The sequence below is a fragment of the Varroa jacobsoni genome, unplaced genomic scaffold, assembly GCF_002532875.2.
Source record: "Varroa jacobsoni isolate VJ856 unplaced genomic scaffold, vjacob_1.0 contig00045, whole genome shotgun sequence".
Lineage (NCBI taxonomy): Eukaryota > Metazoa > Arthropoda > Arachnida > Mesostigmata > Varroidae > Varroa > Varroa jacobsoni.
In genome coordinates, this window is record NW_019214399.1 from 143,013 (window position 1) to 161,496 (window position 18,484).

The 18,484-nt window shown below is 39.4% G+C and overlaps 3 protein-coding genes across 12 annotated transcripts in view; 1 reads left to right on the forward strand and 2 right to left on the reverse strand.

Annotated features, from left to right (window-relative positions):
* LOC147752105 (scavenger receptor class B member 1-like) overlaps positions 1–3,788 on the reverse strand; it is an 18,036-nt gene extending 14,248 nt beyond the window's left edge. Inside the window, exon 1 of the mRNA XM_086972556.1 lies at positions 3,665–3,788. The gene's annotated coding sequence lies outside the window, so the exon portion shown is untranslated. The remainder of the gene's footprint in view (positions 1–3,664) is intronic.
* The window catches only part of LOC111270640 (uncharacterized), a 19,592-nt gene extending 1,480 nt beyond the window's left edge, over positions 1–18,112 (forward strand). Inside the window, exons 1-6 of one of the 7 annotated variants that reach the window (XM_022850980.2) lie at positions 12,673–12,838; positions 13,640–13,914; positions 14,529–14,714; positions 15,344–15,509; positions 16,031–16,157; positions 17,318–18,112. In XM_022850980.2, coding sequence (XP_022706715.1) covers positions 14,568–14,714; positions 15,344–15,509; positions 16,031–16,157; positions 17,318–17,420 — 543 coding nt within the window. In that variant the 5' untranslated portion in view covers positions 12,673–12,838; positions 13,640–13,914; positions 14,529–14,567 and the 3' untranslated portion in view covers positions 17,421–18,112. Of the gene's footprint in view, positions 1–12,311; positions 12,450–12,672; positions 12,876–13,639; positions 13,964–14,528; positions 14,715–15,343; positions 15,510–16,030; positions 16,158–17,317 lie in introns of those variants that run through there. The other 6 variants (XM_022850983.2, XM_022850978.2, XM_086972557.1 and 3 more) reach the window with 6 other exon arrangements.
* Positions 1,399–12,201, reverse strand: LOC111270638 (scavenger receptor class B member 1). Of its 4 annotated transcripts, none has more exons than XM_086972555.1 (10): positions 12,109–12,201; positions 9,802–10,033; positions 9,364–9,600; positions 7,917–8,078; positions 7,594–7,640; positions 7,254–7,434; positions 6,396–6,600; positions 5,225–5,341; positions 4,383–4,553; positions 1,399–4,140 (listed from the first exon to the last, which is right to left on the reverse strand). In XM_086972555.1, exons 2-10 carry the CDS (start codon positions 9,969–9,971, stop codon positions 3,148–3,150), a joined length of 2,283 nt encoding a protein of 760 aa, XP_086828681.1. In that variant the 5' UTR covers positions 9,972–10,033; positions 12,109–12,201; the 3' UTR covers positions 1,399–3,147. The 4 variants fall into 4 exon arrangements, with proteins under 4 accessions (XP_086828681.1, XP_022706706.1, XP_022706707.1 ...); XM_022850971.2 differs by lacking the exon at positions 12,109–12,201 and adding an exon at positions 10,552–11,135; XM_022850972.2 differs by lacking the exon at positions 12,109–12,201 and adding an exon at positions 10,324–10,511.
* Positions 18,113–18,484: the final 372 nt, after the last annotated feature.

The following is an 18,484-nucleotide window of genomic DNA, read 5'->3' on the forward strand; positions in this document are numbered from 1 at the left end:
GTTTTTGAATTGTTCGAACCAAATGATGTAGTCGAAATATATATATATGCTGCAAAAGAAGGCTGCCTTCTCTTGCAGCATATATATATCATACAAAACGCAGTGTCCTGTTACAATGGCTAACATGGCATTATCTACTGATATTAAATCGTTCCTCTACACTATCAACTGTACTAATGTCGTATTGCTCTGGAAGTTATTGTAATAAGGCAATATTATTAAATAAATTCTAAAATTATTGTCTGATCAAGGCTTTTATAGACTGGCTAACCATTGAAAACACCGAAGTTATTGAAAAAGACCTGTATCTTGAACGCAGATGTATCGACATCTAACGTGGTGTACGACGTTTCGTACTCGACTAATATGTAGAAGACTTTAGACCAGGACGAAACAAATGAATCGGAATAGAACACAGCGTACTATGATAGGGAACCCCGGAAGAAAACCGCAATCCCCGTGATTCCATTTCCTTCGCCTAGTAGCAGCCTAGAGACAAGCTGTCACAAAACAATGCCAAAGAAAGTTCACACAGATCTTGCTATAGCAGATTCGCTGCCCGTCTCGGTTCTGTCGTCTGCGCCTGCACGCAGACAGATGGAGACAGTAGCAAATAAAGAGTTATCTATAACTGATCATAAGATTTCTCGAGAGATAATCTCATAGGCTCGCTGTGCCTGTTTTGCAAATACGTGAGGCGAATCCTGATCGAAAACAGAAAACGAAGCCGATCGCATCGCCCTTCAATTACTTGTCAAATAATACTCAGTAATAATTTACCATGCCTAAACAACACTTTTTTCATGTTAACTGATGAAACGAAGAAGCCCCTTTTTTTTTTTAGCGGTAGTCTTTAAGAGTTCAAGCTTACTAAGCCAGCGACTCGGTGCGATGACATCATGGTTTTACCAAGTTTTCTCTGGCATTTCGCCACATGGTTGATTCGAATATACATTTGTTCTTCGCGCTTAACTTTACTTCGTGGCTTGAAAAAACGTCAGTAAGTGTATCTCTATTATTTACTCATCATTAACTCACAGCGAGCGTAAAAACTCGAGCACTTTTCAGCTAAACGACGCTTCGAACGAGCATAAAATACCTGTACGATAAAAACATCAGCATGATAGCATATATTATATGTCGCTTATTATCGCTACATAGTATATGGGAACGAATTGCACGACTCATATATTAGCCATAATTTGATAGAAAGAAAAAATCTACATTTTCTTGTGCTAAAGTAAGTAACTTTTCAATAATTCTGTACAGCTTACTACGCTCATTATAAAAAAAAAAAGCAAACGATCATCCGAATAGTAATTAAAGTGTAGAACTATAGTGATATGTCCGAGATATAGTTTTAACATAGTGTTATTCCAAACAAAAAACAGCTAAAACTCTTTGTGGAAAAATGCTTTTTTTTTTTTTATTAATAATCCGTTTAACTATTTTTTAGTGCAACCTCTCATAGGCATAGTGATCAATCCCGACATTCGCGCATTTACGCTAAACCGTTAGTCAAAACAGTGTAGACGCAGAAAATATCCAATATTTTCTGCGTTTTCCAATATGGGGTCTTGGCCACATATAGCGCCAGATCACTATCGCGCGGTTTAAAACCTATCATGGGTAGAAAAACGTTAAAGAACTCAACGATTACTCCTTAAATGAAAATTTCCTCCAATTTCTTATAAATCGATCACAGTTTTAGTCTACGTGTGAGCTGTAATAATAATCATTTCCTCTCTTCCAATGTATAACACTGAGGAATCTTGTATTCAATTAAGTTCAATTGATTTTGGGCGGTGTCCGTCCACACTAGTCTGAGCGACCGGCAGTAACTTACGCACCTTTATACAGAACAGTAACACTATCAACGGACTCGAATTTTGTTAATCATTGACTCCATCTCATAGGATAAAGCATCTCATTAGTTAAATCGACGGTAGGGTTACAAATTTCATCGTCCAAATCGTTGACCATTGGTTATTTATGACGTCCTCTAATTCGTATAGCATTATATGTTCGTCATATATCACCAGGTAGATTGTATCATTGACAGTCAGCGAAAACTACTTTCTCCCAAAAGGTGAACTGTTTCATGATAGTCATTCAAATAAAATATGCACTATAATAATTGTAATAGAGAAAAACTAGTCCTGTTCCTTGTCCGCTCGTAAAACAAACCGTTAACACGAAAGCTACTTGCCTTCGTATTTGAGGTCATAGAGATTATGCATAGGCACTAATTAGCGGCGCTATGTGGTACTAATGGAGAGACATCGTTGGTATCATGACCGAATCACCGTATTCCGTTATTTTACGCGGCACAGTAAGTAATTCGTCGTAAGTTTCACCTAAGCAAAAAAGTTAGATTCTAAGACCTAACGTGGACCTCTTAAAGACCTCTCTTTCATTGAGTTGCCGGCAAAACGATGCAAGGCCTCGTATTGCAGGCTGCAAGCACTTTAAGAAAACTGCTATCGCACTACTTGTATTACCACGTTCAAATCCACCCATAAAAAAGGTATCACTGCATACTCGTCATAGTTATTAAATAGACTACACAGCGATTTCCAAGGTTCTGTTTCACTCGACCTGGCGTAATCAGCTACTAGAGCTTACTTAATTTTATCGCAGGCAGCTCACAGCCCCTGCTAAACTCCCATACTGCATTGGGCATGCGTTCTCTCTGTTTAATGTAATAACAAAAGATGTGCCGTACCCAAACTTTGCTAGTATATATATTTACTGGATGTTTCCGCTTTTATTCCTAGTTGTATAGAAAGTCGTTTTATGGTACGCCTCTGTAGTTTTATTAATGGCTACAAAGAGCAAACATAATGTTTGCCAATCATTTATCTTTATGACGATTTTTCATTATTTGCACGTTTACTATTTCCATTTGAACAGTAGAGAAAATGGGCATCTTCATCCACACGAAAGCATCTACGCGTCTCATACGGTAAAGAATAGCATATTTCATCTACAGAAAAAAATCAATATATAGCTTCTCTAAGCAATAAAAATTTTCGCTTCGGGAATATATGCCCACATTATCCGCACAAAGAGCTGATGAAGAGGTACAAATTTGACTAGATTGAGACAGGCACCCCGCCTAAGTAGGCTCTACGTCGGTCGTTTTGTCTATTGTAACGGTCGTGTCCCGTTAGTAACCTGTTCCGCAGTCGGTGAAGCCGTGACAGCTTCCGCTGCTAAAGGAGAGGATGGCTGAGCCGCAGTGGATAATATTCGTTGTACTTGTTGCGGATACCCAACCAAAGGCTGATTTGCAACCTGGCGGTCCGTATGGGCGTGCGTTTGCTGTAGATAACTATGAACTGGACTCGTGGTCTGTGAATACCTCTCAGTTGGGTTTAAGGATTGTTGCTGCCCCTGAAATTGGTCTGAGGACTGGGTATCCATTTGAGCTGGGTTTGAGGATTGTTGCTGCCTCTGAGATTGGTTTGAGGACTGGGTATCTATCTGAGCTGGGTTTGAGGATTGTTGCTGCCCCTGAGATTGGTTTGAGGACTGGGTATCTATCTGAGCTGGGTTTGAGGATTGTTGCTGCCCCTGAGATTGGTTTGAGGACTGGGTGTCTAGCTGAGCTGGGTTTGAGGTTTGTTGCTGTGTCTGAGACTGGTTCTGGGATTGGGCATACCTCTGAGCTGGGTTTGAAGACTGTTGATATCCCTGTGGATACAGGGACGGGGGATATGTCTGCGTAGGATACGGGGGTGGACCATACGGATTCTTGGAAGTATTCGGTGGTATGACAAACTTGGGTTTCGGATTGGCGGCTGCAGGTCTCGATCGCAAAATCGGCTTAGGTTGTATTCCCACGAAGGGACGTAATCCAGCCGAGCTGTCCGTTTGAGTTTCCGGATCATCATCTTCGCCATGTTTCCCACTTTTAGTTTGCGAGTTGGAAAACCCATCAGAGTCTATTGCTTCGAGGACGGAGCCCTCATCAAACAGTGTCGACTTCAAGCCTTTTTTAAGGCTTTCAATTTCTTTGGGAGAGGTTTCTTGAGTTGACTTTGACAAAAATCTGCTTGTCGTTGAGGACACAGGTTCCGTCAAAAGCACTTGTTCACTCACGCCTTTCCCAAGCAACTGCTTAGTGGACGGGCTTACCTAGTAATTTAGATATGGTTATAAGAACAAAAAAAAAAGCACATGTTAACAACTATTAGGACTCACCAACACCCACATTTGCAAAAATATTACATAGCCCGGTTTGTTGTATGACGCTAAACTGACTTTCGCCCGTATCAAAATCAGCCAGCATTAACCGTCTCTAAATACGCTTACGGCTTGTCGCGATGGGAATCACTATTAGGAATTGCCACGAAATGCCTCACATTCGTTGTGCTTACCGTTTCTTGAACTGGATCATGAGGAGCTCTTGCAAAGCATGCCACAGCGATTAGGAGATTAATTAGGGCAAAAGCAAAAAACAGAAACGCCGTAACAGCGATCCATCCCATTGGAAACCAGGCTCGTTTCAGGTAGTCGATTATATGGTCACGGTCTTTAGGCAGGCGCCACTAAAATACGAAAGACCTGGTAGAACATCTATAAACTTGAGTAAGTGCTATTAAATATGCAAAAATGTAACTTAATTGTAAACCATCGTGAACTCTGAGATTAACTTTGACTAGCGAGATGTCAGATGCTATCAAAAGATGGGGAACGTTGGAGGTTTCGCTAATCCTTCTCGGAAATTTCACCCTAAGTAACCTCCAACAGCAAGCTTTTAAATCAAACTGCCAATTTATGGCTTTCGTCTATAGTTGTATACAGCTGATATAGAAGCTCCTTTTGCTGGGTCTACGCTTTTGGATGAAGTGTTATCAAAATTAGGAGGTTAAGGGTCATACAGAATTTCTAAACTGTATTATTAAAACGATATCATAGTTTTAAAAATCCAATCTGACCCCCTATTATTATAGGTTTTATGACTATTGCTAGCATTATGTGTACTACTTAAATTAAAAAAGGGGGTTAGTCCATCTCTAAGGCTTCCGTCGAAAGAGTTCAATAGTGAAAATGGTCACTGTTGCTTCTTTCATTGAACCTTCAACATTCTCCTGGGCTTTAATTTGCCTCGTGTGAGAAAGTGAGCGACATACAAGGCGACAAAAAAGACGTAGAAATTGTTTGTTAAAGGCTTACTCCATCCATAATGTCATATAATGATTAGTGGCTAGATACATACTATTTGCTCCCAGTAAACGGGATATATAACCGGTGGCAGATGGGGCTCCTGCAGCGTCGGCAAAAGCCTAAAATTGTACTGTACTCGACGTCGCATGTCAACTACGAATCCGCTCTTCTAAAACAGATTTTACATTAGAAGCAACATCGTATTTTGACGATGCACAATATACACCGATACATTACCAAGAAGCCTTGACCTAATCGGCTTAGCTGGCTGTTGATCATATAAGCCATTTAGACACAATAGGTAAGCCTGAACGATTTTAGATTTCAAAAAAACCTAAACGTATACGATAAATGCAATGCCGCCGTACGGCATTCGTTTAAATTCAAGTAGTAAAGGAACGTTCGATGAGTTGTAAATTCAGCATTTGTAGTCAAGATCTCTTAGCATTAATTGTCCAGATGAGGACCTATTGTCGCATCCTGCAAGTTGACTTCAATATCGACAGGCACAGTGTAATGGTATTTTGACATACTAAATTAGACCTACTAAGATCTCGATCCACGACAAAACATTCCACTAAGAATAAATTTATAAAAGCAGCCATATTTGTTGTTGAATACACAACTGGACAATTGAACACATAATTTTTGGCATTTTAGCCACTCCCTGTTCTCATAGCGACAGAAATAGACCCCCAAATCCCGGGTTAAAATTGCTGCGCTTATGCGAAACGATACAGATTATTCGCTTTTTATTAAATGTAAATTAATGCTGGACGATCGTTCACTGAGCCTATCTGTTTTTTTGGCAGATTTTAAAGTCTGCAACCCGAACGCGTAGAAATGACCCACACTAGAGAAATTCGGGATTTGTTTGAGTACAGCTCTTCTTAAACTTATCGAAACTATCGACTTCTTGGAAAAAGTTACCGCTTGGTCGCGAAAAAGGCAGAACAGTGGATGTCCAATAAACAGAATGAGTATAAGACAAAAACGTGATCCTTTGGCGTACTTGTTTGACTACTCGAAACAATAAGAACTCTTCGTATCGTTCTTTTTTTAGAAGACAAAGTCGAGAGTTTGTTTCTGCATTAATCAAAATAATCAGACGAGTGCAAATCTCCTATAAAATTACCTGTAATCGGCCGGATAAGGAAACACTGTTGCACTTGAGACCATACCAAAAAGCACGCCACTTTCAGTGACAGACTATGCTGACTTACCGCATGAACATCGATATAAAAGCCATGCTCGTACTCATTTGGGGCCAGCCCGCTGATCTGCTGAGTGAGTGTTGGATCTCCATTTAAAAAGTGCGGGGAGCTCAGTATCACCTGGCTTGCGTACCTCGTGAGGTTATGGTCCTGCATATAACACAAGGTTGCATCGAAAGTTCCTTGTCTATGCGTCGGATTGGGACTATAACAGCTGAAAAGGAAGACACGAGGCAAATAAAACTTACATATTAATAACATTGGTGTACTCTATGCGTATTTATACAATTAACAGATGAAGATGTGAATGTGGTAAATTAGCCTTAGAGAGGTCAGCTGCCATCTCATGCTGGCCAGCAGGAGGATCTCAAAATGATTCACATCCCTCTGCAAGACCAAGTAAAGTGCTTGCGAAAATGTCTATATTTTCCACGACGTTGTCAGCGGAGGCACAGATTTTCCAAAAAGATAGCAAAAAAACAGACTTCTAATAATCCGATATTCTTGTAGATAGAACATCAATGACCGTGTGCAGCCCCATTAATGAAGAGCCGCGTTTTAGTTAGGGATCACACCGAGCTATCAAGGAGCTAGATGATACTTCTAAAAAAATAACGTGCCATTCAATAGGTATCGCAGTGGTTGAAGTTGGAAGTCCCCTTAAAAGCCGAAGAGCCATTAGAACTGACGTAGATCCTGCTACCGTTATTAACAACTGCAACAGAAGCATCCGATGGCATTGTACGAGGTATTTCTGTTAACCTTCAAACTTAAGAGGTTACGCGCAGTATCAGCCTGACCGGGAATTTTATTTTTAACAATCTATGCCGATCCCGTCATCACCTATAGTTTTCCAAAGCGGCGTACCTATCCAAAGCCGGATCGCCTGTTTCACTGAACAGATCTGCAAGTGCCTTATAACGGACGATAGGCTCCCCTAAACGTAAAAAGCGATCCTTTAGATATAATCTCCACGGTTTGCACAATGATCGGCGGAAGATCTTGACGATTAATGGTGGATACAGTGTGGGTTGATAGAATTCGCCATCTGCAATAAATTACATGTTAATATTTAGAATAGGACTTTTCTGTTGTTCGAGTTGTCGAGGAATACTTGATTGGACATCAGGACTAGTAAACTTGGTAAAATGTTTGAAACTTCATTAATTGCATGTAATCATACTGGCATAGAGTACGTATTGCTTACTTGTGCCGTCTAAGTTACTGCAAGCAGGCTTAAAGTAGTTGAGGGTTCTGAAAATGAAATTGGCCTTACGGTTTAGTAACATCGCTCTTGAAATGAACAACTAAATTACGGTAACATTACGATAGCAGTATGAAACTAGGACTTACTGCTTTTCCAGCCACCTAGTAAATAGTTGGACCGAAACACTAACAACTCGACGTTTATTTAGCGATTCAATAATATTGGCTATTTGTTCTTTTCTCTTATATCCCTGATTTTTTCGGACATTTCGGAACAAATTATCAAGTCTAGCTTTACACAATACGAAACTAAAAACAACTAACTTGCTATTTTGCCATGAATAATAGGCGTTGGTGTCTTTGGAACGTCCACTTCGACCTGTATATACTTGATATTTTGTGATGCTTCCATTATTAGGTCGGAGATAAGAGACGAGGCTGCCGGGAAATCGCAAGATGTCCGCCCACTCGTGGTTCTCCTCATAGCTATGTTAAACACGAACGGGAAGCAGTAAAAACCGGCGGCAAAATTGGCCATCACCTTACCGTAAATGTCGTTAAGCTCGATACGATTGGATTAATCGTATGTGATTTTGCCGTATAGATTATGTTCTTTTTTTTACGAGATCTTCGAACTTAAGCAATTTAAATCATGTCCACGTAAAAAGTAGTTGATATACCGATTTAACAGTGCTACAGTTTATTTGCCCCATATGTGTACTTGACATTTGCCGCCTGCGAGACCTGCTTGCCAACTACGATTCTTTATCACTGTCGCCGACGGCTATCAGACATTGAATTGTTTCGACAATTCCTTCACAATGTTTACAGATCATTAAATATGGTCAGCATCGGAGATAAGTTACGATGGAATACGTGAGGATATGGTCTGTCGGAAATCTTAAGGCTCATCTAACGAAGTCGGGCCCCTTCAGAATGCTACGCTTATCGAAATCTCGATACATAGTTTTCGCTTTTCACTTCAAAGAGGTTTGGAGCTGCGCCCGTTTGATAAAACTCTGATTTCAAGAGAAAAATTACCTCATAACTTATTTAAAATTTGCGTCCTTCGGCTAGGACGAGTTCAGTCGGCATTTTTTTAAGGCGCTGTTGATTTGCTTAATCATAAACAAAGAGCAAGGGTTCAAAAGGATTCAGTATTTTGGTAGAATACAAAATCTGTTGATAATGGAAAGCCACGGCAAACATAGTAGACATGGTTAGAGTACCATCAATATGAAGTTATGCAGGAAAAATAAACAGATTTCCTGAGTAATTAGAAATGAATATAACAGGTAAAGAATTCGACAATTATGACCCAACAAGAACTAAAAAACTCAGCTTAAGAAAAGCATAAAAAAGCTAACTAATTTCTGCATAACTTTAAATATCGATCGGACGGGATGGGCTTTACTTGTCCCCTTCACAGAAAAAAAAGTTTGTACTTAGGTTGTGTAGTTAGATTGGCGACAAATGACCACGCCTTTTACGTGAAGCTCGCCATTATCGAGACGACTGTAAAGAACGTTAACTATCACCTAATGTGTATATATATATACACCTCTAATTATCATTTATCTATCACAAATTGGTCGTTGTCGTTCGTTTTTTGTAATCTACTCAAATGCTTCAAAATTAACGACAGCGGTTGGCGATGCGGAACGTAAAATTTTTAATAGCGTCAGCTTTGAGCAAGTAGAACTTTCGCCATCCTAAAATTACCTATATCACTACTGCGAAGTTCTTAATAATTCGTTTTGCTTCTGATTACCCTTCGTAGAGCAGCTTCCGAACTGTCATATTGAAAAACACCGTCATATTGCCTGAAATGTTTTTTAAGTGCGGCTTCTCTTGCAGCATATCCAACAGCGTAATGGCATAAAGGTCGATGGTAAAAATTGTATCGTCCAGAGTTCCCTTAGACATATTCGGTTCGAAATAATAAGCGTTTACTTCAGTTGTTTCAACCAGGTCATGGTACCAGGAGCTATTTCGCTGTGTCACTGTTCTGGAACGGAAGCGTTAACAATGTTAAGATGAGTTAAAAAAAAAAAACGATGAGATTTTTTTAATAGGAACATTTGAAGTGAACTTTTAATCGTCACGGCTTTAAAAGCGTAAGTTTGTTCGAAATAACTTTTGCTCCATAGTGTGTGCTTCATATAATTTCATATAGTAGCGTAATTTGATTGAAATTTGTGTTACTCACTTGAATACGTAGGGGCCGAGCTCGGTTACGATGGGCCGTTTGCCTCTTAGTATATCCTCGTAATTCGTCAGGTTGAACATATAAATCGATTGATAAGTAGGCACTGGAGAATTTACGTATGCATCGTACGCTTTGGAATCTTCATCCATAGATTCAGCTACGTCGGTCATTTCCTGGTAGATGGCATAGGTCAAACTAACTATTCCGATCGGGACGAGAAAACCCACGACAGCTACTCATACGAACGGAATGTGCAGGAAGTTCATTAAGTCTTGAACGATTAAAAAAAGAGTCTAACAGACTCTCGGTGTATAATAGCATCGTAAATTATTGTCGACTAATTCTAGCTGACGCAATCGGATCAATCCATTATCGATCTTATTGTGTCAGTTAAAGCGTACGACGTTGCTTTAGTTGCGACGGTTATTGCTATGTTCGTTTTTGAAAGACAGGAGTGATTCAAGTAATGGCGCCAGCTGTTGTGATACAGATGAAGGGCACGTTTTTAATAAGCTTACACACCTAAAACTATACATTGAGCTTCAGGCGTACATTTCTGTCAGAATATCGAATTCAATGCAGCAAACACCTGATCGAAGCTTTAGATACTGCTTCAAGAAATCTGCACTGTTACACAATGCATTTATATTCAGTCGGTTGGTTCAATGCACCTAGGTCACTTTTCCATTTAAGCCATATTGTCCAGGATGTCTCCATATACCAGAATGAAATGGCTAAAATACAACGCACCTAACGGTATCTGCATAGACATTATGTTGCTCCCCTAAACGTACGTCGGTCTCGCTAGCCCGGCGATACTTCGAAACATCACACTTATGCTCTACGTGATAATAGCTGTCCATCACAAACACAACGTTATCTAAACGAATTCAAACGCCGCCAAAGCTACCGGAATCGCTGAGTTCAAACAAACAAACAAATGGGCTTATGAACTAAATTATTAACGTAGAGTAGCTCATGCCAAACGAACACTGTTGTCAAGTGTTGAGTTGTGTCGATAGACATTATCCACCTATGTGAGGTCCCTGCACGACGACCAGCGATGGTTTGAAGTGCCTAAAAAATCGTTGATGACAGGACGTCATCTCGTACCGAATATCGAAAAGTGTAGCTGAGTAGCCCGACAAGAGTACATCCTAGCTGAATGCAAAACCGTTTGTCAAGTTACCTTGCATACTATTAGAATATTAAATTGCCCGACAAGTGATCCGGATTCCTCAATTTTTTTTTAAAATTTTTAGAGCCATATTTTTAGAGCGTACCACAAATTTTAGAACGTTTTCTCTGCATCGCTTATAAGACTGGCTAAAATTAATATTGTAATATATATAATTAATAAAAATCATAGCGAATTTGTCTACATATGCTACCAGTGTCGTTACTGGCTGCTTATAACCATCATTTACCGTGAATTTAAGACCTGAATCACTCATTAATCATTTTCAAAAGACTAACTCACTTTTCAACAGTAACAATGCGTCGATTGATTTGGTTCTTACGAAGTGTCCATACGAAGCATTCTAGTGAAGTTACATTTTGGCAGCTGAAGATTTTTCTGTAAAGTTCAGATTTGCGCTGGCACTTTTGGTCCGCTATCAAAATCTGGTTCTGCCGTTTTTTTTCCTTGTATGGGATGTACTTTACCACGCTAATACCTACCAATATCGTTTGACGTACGTTCACGATCAAAACGTTATTTTCGAATTAAATTAAAAAAAAATTATTTGTGAATAGTTAAAATTTAAGGTTTTTAAGCTATAATCACAGTCGACAATCACTATAATAAACAATCACTACTACAAAAAATGACGCTTCTATATTCGTTATTATTATATAAAATATTTCGTTAAAGTGTCTGCTTTGTTATTGTTCTAGAAATAAGGCCGTTTTACCATAATAATAATAATAAGTTTTAGAAAAAAAAATCCGAACTAATTTATTAGCACAATTTAATCATATATATGAAGGAAATCCATTTGCATCATTGCGTATCTTTAAATAGCCCTGATATAGATTTCGACAACAACTCTGCGTCCTAACTTGCATAGGAAACGAGAGTTCGATATCAACGCTACAGAGAGTAATGCTGTTCCGTGCCTCTAGTTCATATTGCATTGACGTTACGTTAATGGAACTAATTACGGTAGCTTAACTGAGTTGTAATGGTGCGAAGTAAGAAGTTGGAGTTAACTTAGAGTGACTAGATATTAGAGCAAAGTTCCATTATTATACATTGCTTAGCAGCATATCGTTACGAGTATTGCAGTGTTGAGCTGTAGGTGGTACCTGCACAACAATGGAATGGCGCGTTTATCTCTGCTATGGACACAACTGGTTACGAACGGAATGACTGCTGAATGCCTTTGTCAATGCTTCAATTTCTATATTGTGATTATTAGTAAACAATTAAAAAAAAAATACAGACAGCCGTTAGCTTTGTATCATTTTTCAAAATAAATATAATTTCGTCTGCTTATTGTGATTTACAATTTTACGTTGTGAAAATGAAAACATGTGAGCCCTATAAGTCTGTTACGGAAAGATATATCTGTAGCACCTTGTCATCGATAAACGTTGAAATACAATTTTAAGAAAAGACCAAATAACCGGTTTGAGTTCTATATCGGGTTAGTATTATCCATTTTATATAGAAAAGTTTAGTAACTATAGCAATTAGAGGGGAGTAACATGTCCTTAGTGAATAAGGTCAAACGCACAAAATGTCAAATGCATTTAATAGGCGCCGTTTTAATGCGCCATTAATAAGTAGATTAGTTGGAATCGACTGTCTGTACCTCGAAGGGTTACGACATACGCTTACTGGGTTGCAGCGTCACGCACCAGAAAATTATGGGAGCTGTCAGGCGCGACGTCCTGATTCCCTCGCCCTCCCGAGGGCACCTCGTCCTAAGGCCACCTCAGCCAGACAGAGCCGAGTATCGAAGGTGACACGTTGTATCTAAACGTTCGCTTAATGTACCTTTGTGGACTACTGCTTTTCGGTTCTATGTTAACAGTACGTGTCTGCCAAATGTGTATATGTTAACCGTTAAGTAAGTTAAGTGATAACCGTAAAAATTAATAAGTAGGTATTATAGTTATTTCACATTATTTTTGATAAGAACATCGTGGACGAGTGTGATTTATTGGGGTTCAAGCCCTGCTTGAAGCCGCGGCTAAAGTCCAACGGCTTTCTTGTCCGTGTACTAACCGGTTTAGAACACCCTGTGGTGTAGAAAACATATTAAATAACGCTGCTATACGAGGACACCATATTGTACAGTTCTATAAAAAAAGTGCTGATACATTCTTTTCATGTTACAGTTTACACACATGACGAACTTTCGACGTTTTCAGTTGCATTAAATATTTTTTTCTACTCTGTTGTAATTTAGAAAAGAAAATCACCTAGATTATGTTTGACTTGGTAAATATGTATATAAACGAATAGAGCACAAACGTTCAATTTTCGTAAAGGTCGAGAGCTTACGAAAACGAACCGAACCGTACGTTTTTGGCCAGCGATCTACTTTTATTTGCTTTATATGCACCAAGTTTAGATGGTAAGGATTGAGCGCACTTAAAGCTACAATAGAATGTAATGGAATAGTTCATATGTACGAACAAAAAACGTTTTCATTCAAGGTCATATAAACTTGTACGTGCTTATTACAATGAGCTATTTGAGGCATTTGTCTCGTAAAGTTCTCAAAAGACTCGCTGACTACGTGTACACTATTTTATCATTTCGCCAGTAATTAAATCTACTTACTGTTGTAGGTATTCTAGGAATAACAATTGAAGGACATATTTGCAGGTTGTGTGACTGCGACATTGAGCGGGCGCGTATTGCGCGCCTGCCTTAGTGTCAGTAAAAGCGAAGACACGTTAGAGCTGAGAGGTACTCGAAGCCAAGGGTCGACCAAAAACCAATAACCTATTAGTAAATGAAGTAAGGGCGTTTACTAACTGCATTAACGTCCTTAATCTGTAAATCATCGAACGGTCCCCACATTGGGTGATCCGGACCACGATGGAGTATATTAATGAAGATATGGAAGCCCCTTCGCAAGAATTCCCCTTTCACTAAATGTGAGCGTAGGCGCTTCTCTTACGAATTGGCAAATATAGATTGATCTTGGTGAGTCAACAATGAATCATGGCTGTATAGTTTAATGTTGTTTTCTATCAAAGCAGTTGTTACCGGCCTCCTTTGTCCGAAATATATTCAATTGCCGGCTTGTATGACCATACACTTCCGTGAATTCGACAACAGGACCTGCCTTATGGCCATATCGTGTACTTCCTACTTTTCTTTAAATAAACCATTTGGTTAATTTAAATATCCGCCAATTCAAATACCAAACAATTGTCGGTTTTAAGGAGACTGATTAGGCATAGACCAGCAATGAAACCTACAACACTATATTGTTGGTTAATAATGGTCCTCAGTATAATTACCCCATTATAGTTCGGTGGAAGCAGGTTGCCTATTAAACTAAAAACACACGATGTCACTCAGAAACCACCGTAAACATACATTCGTTTTATGCTGCAAGGAGCCGCCCGTTTAAAGCAATGCTTGACCACTGCCATGGAAACAGGTATAAAACTCAAAAATGTATTTATTATTATCAAATAAAGCACTTCGTTTAACGTTTGTTTAATATTTCGCGCGTTATCGTGCGGCTGTCATACCTTTACAGGAACAAAACGTAACTATCATCGATCTAAAATTATAAAAGATGCCTCACATACGCAGACGATCGAAGCGACCTTCGATAGCGCAAGTTACTTCCGTTCCTGAAGCGGAAGAACTACTCGTTCAGGATGAGGATAAAATTCACGTTCCTCGAGCCACCAAAGACCCCTGGTGGATCAGCGCACTCGAGGTACCGCACGAGGGTTTGGCTATTTTCAATTTACCCCCTAGAGTGAGGCACTCAAACCTGCTGCTGATATATACGTTCTTGCTGTGTAACCGAATAGTTGAATCATCACGTAGCTTCTACATGAGGAGTGAATATATTCGGGTTAATAACCAGCTTTTGACGTTAGCACATTTTCAGTTTCGTATATCCATACGGTTTTCTGGCAATGGCGCCGCGTTGAAACCTGTGCCAACTGATAGAGACGATTCTTGGAATAGGCAGAATTTTCCATACTGCGAGTCTGATGAAAACCATTGCACGATTGCAACAATAAAGGTGTTTCGTAAAGATCTATATCTCAACCCTTACAAGGAGCTATACGCTTATTGCACACAGTCCTGTACAGCATAGAATTTCACTCACGTGCTAAACATTCTAACTAAGCAGGATTTGGCCGATGACCGTTCCGTGTTGTTGTTAAATACTATTTCAAGCCAAAGTTTCATTTGTTTTTTTTTTTTTGTTAATCATAAATATTCCAGGTATCACGGATAATTATCGCTATTTTCATGCTCCTTTTTTTGTGCCTGCTAAAAACACGAAGCTTAATGTGAATGAATAGAGTTGGGGTTTTGTTGCTAACCTTTCAGGTGGCGTGTGTCATTCTTCTGATGTTCATGCTCTGGTTTTGTTGGCGGCACGAGGACCTCGTCCATTTGCATACTGCAAAAGTGTACGCCCATTTGGGTCACGCCTCGGCCCAGCACGTTCTAGCTCATCGATATCTCAATGGATCAGGCGAGTTAACTAGAGCAGGTAAAACTTAGGAAAAATGAACTAGCGTAAATGAGCTAGTGGGTAGTAGTTTCGGCGAAATAAAATCCACTCGTTTGGGCCAAGTCCTACGCTCATCGGCCCATGCCGGGTATATGTTATTCTGGAGGATCCGATTATGCGTCCACTATATTACTCAATCTTTCTTTGCAAAAACGGTGTAAACGAGCTTTGTCCTTTATCACTGATAGATACATTCGCTGCTTAATATCTGGCTATTGCTTTATACAGTCAGTTTTCAATAGGACACATCTGTATTACATCACTGTTTATTTTACTTCAATAGATAATGTTTTCTTTCTATTAGTTATAGATTAACACGCATAGTTATATGGGAGCAGTAACCTTAATGTTGGTTTAAGGTTATATAAACTAGTAAAAATACCTATTTGTCGTTCACCCATTGTCGGTCTAAATTCTGTGCCTGGAGTTGCATTTCTTAGCTTTTCATTTTAGCAAGGGCATGCGCTTAAACCTGCCTTTAACCCCGTTTTATTACTTAGGCGTAGAGAAGGACCACGCGGAGGCCATGAGATGGTTCCGGAAGTCTGCTGATCAAGGCCACGCCCATTCCGCGTACAACCTAGCTGTTGGTCATATGCAGGGCCTGGAAACGGATGTTCAGAAAGGGTCAGTAGATGTGGACAATTTGAAGTTTTTGTCGAATACTATAATACTTTTTTATTTATTCACGCTGAATAATAATATGAAATATATTACCTTGTTGTGACACTATTGAAAAAATAGAGACTACTGAATGGGGTATTCGGTATGCATCGTATGCAATATGACTTGTCGAATACAACGACCAATACAATTAGCAGCGCACAAATTGGTACTTTTGAGGCTGGATTTGGCGGGCAGTTAGAGCTTAAAGCGGTAAGAAAAAAAAAAGGAAGATTCACAATTATTAAGTAAATAGGGTCATACTTAAACAAAACCGGTAGGCATAGAGTTGACGCAGAATCTTCCGATTTTTGACAGGCCTTCGGCCTAGATTTCCGTGTATTTTTTGAGTTTCTTGAATATTACTACGGCTACTGTGAGGTGCGCGAGCTCCACTTGCTTGCCTCCTCTGACATTATAATGTATATATATGATTTGCGTTTTATATGTGGTACCACCGAAAGGCATTGTTTCAGGTGTTCTAACACGAAACAAAATATTTTCACGCCCAAATTCGAGCCCGGTCGGCCACTTGCCCCTTAGTATATAATCATAGGCAGATTCATCATACGAACAGTGTTGGAAAATGGTGGCATCTTTTTCCTCTCGTAGAACACATCGTTCGCTTTCAAATGAAGCCACAAACGATCTTATGTCCCAGATTACGGTCATACGATTAGATAGATAGCTTGGCGGAGCAATTTTAAAAAACGATGTACCAGGCTCGATCACGCGAATTATGCCAAGCTGGCATTATCTGAACGCGTGATAAATACGTATTCAGTTTTAAGTTCGTCAAACTCATGGAACTTTTTCACAGTAAGCAAGCGCACTATTGACGTTTTATGTTTTGATATATATTTCTACTAATAGATTGTTCGAATTTGATTTGTTTACGACAGTAAGTTAAAGAAAGCTTGGTGATAATATCGAACAAGCATTGCCTGAACTTTGGTGACATTAACCACACAACGATTACTGAAGGAGATAACTAGGACACTTATCTTACAATTTCAGTAATGTATATTTATATGTATTTTGTATATTTCACCGGTATATTTAGGTAGAGTTAGATTTTTTTTTGTGAAAATAGCGCTGATCCATGACATCGGGCAATCTTACAGGGAGGCTAAAAAATTGATCAAGCATGCAATGAATCATGGCGTCCATGAGGCGCATCACATCTACCATACCGTTTGTATAACAGGACAGAAATGCGATCATTGAACCGTGTCCCCTGTATTGTGTGTGGAGCACTACGACGAAGGCGGCTTATTCTTCCTAATATCATTCTACTCATGAAGTAAGGATTGCATCAATAAAGTCGATCGAAGCCTTTCTCTACGAAGCTAATATTGAAGATCATAAGCGAAACTTAATTTTTTTTTATATTGCAAACATCATTACTATGTACAAATAGAACTTTTGACATGTTAAATTAGTCGATTTAGGCTGGCAAGCATTTCGTTACTAATCAGCGCAAGGCTTTAATAATGATCTTCATTAACAAAGTTACACGCAGGCCAACCGTTTCCAGTAGCTCATATATGGATCTCGATCCGATGTGAAGGATTCATCGGACGGGTTCAGTTTGGGAGTACATACATGCTATTAGTATAATGGTTCTATTTGTAGCGAAATACATAGGCGGAATGTGGTTTTCGCAAGCCTGCCTTAGGTGCTGGCCTCTTACTCTGTGTCCAGAAATGCAGTGTCCTAGTTATTAAGAGTATGCAACTGCATAATGATACCAGGGTCTGAGTTTTGCTTTTTCCTGGAAACGCTTCTTAGATGATTAAGACTGAACCATAACGAGGTAAAACTCATATTCAGCCATCATAACCGTAGCGTAACAGTAGATTCAACACCTATACATAACAGGTATAATTTACGAATAAAATAATGCCACGAAAACCTGATCTGTTTTGTGTCGTCTTTAAGAGGTGATCAGTCTTCTCAAAGCGTGCCTAAACTGACGGACCCTGATACGAATTTTCACAACTATCGACACTTTCAGTCCTTCGAATAGTCTAATCAGAATCTTCAATACGAAGACAATCAATATCCTTCGCTACTTCCATCAATATGCTTCCATCGTTTCAGCGTAGCAATTTGCGACGTTTTTCCCGTTCACTTTCATTGTCATTGAATCGGTATCCAAGCAAACACTAGTTTCTGTGCGTTCTGCTGGGTCGGCTGATAATGCACCGAAGATATGTTTTTAAACGAATCGTTACATGTGCCAGCTCGTCATTTACGTATACGCCCTAAATAAAGGTCCCTCGCTGACA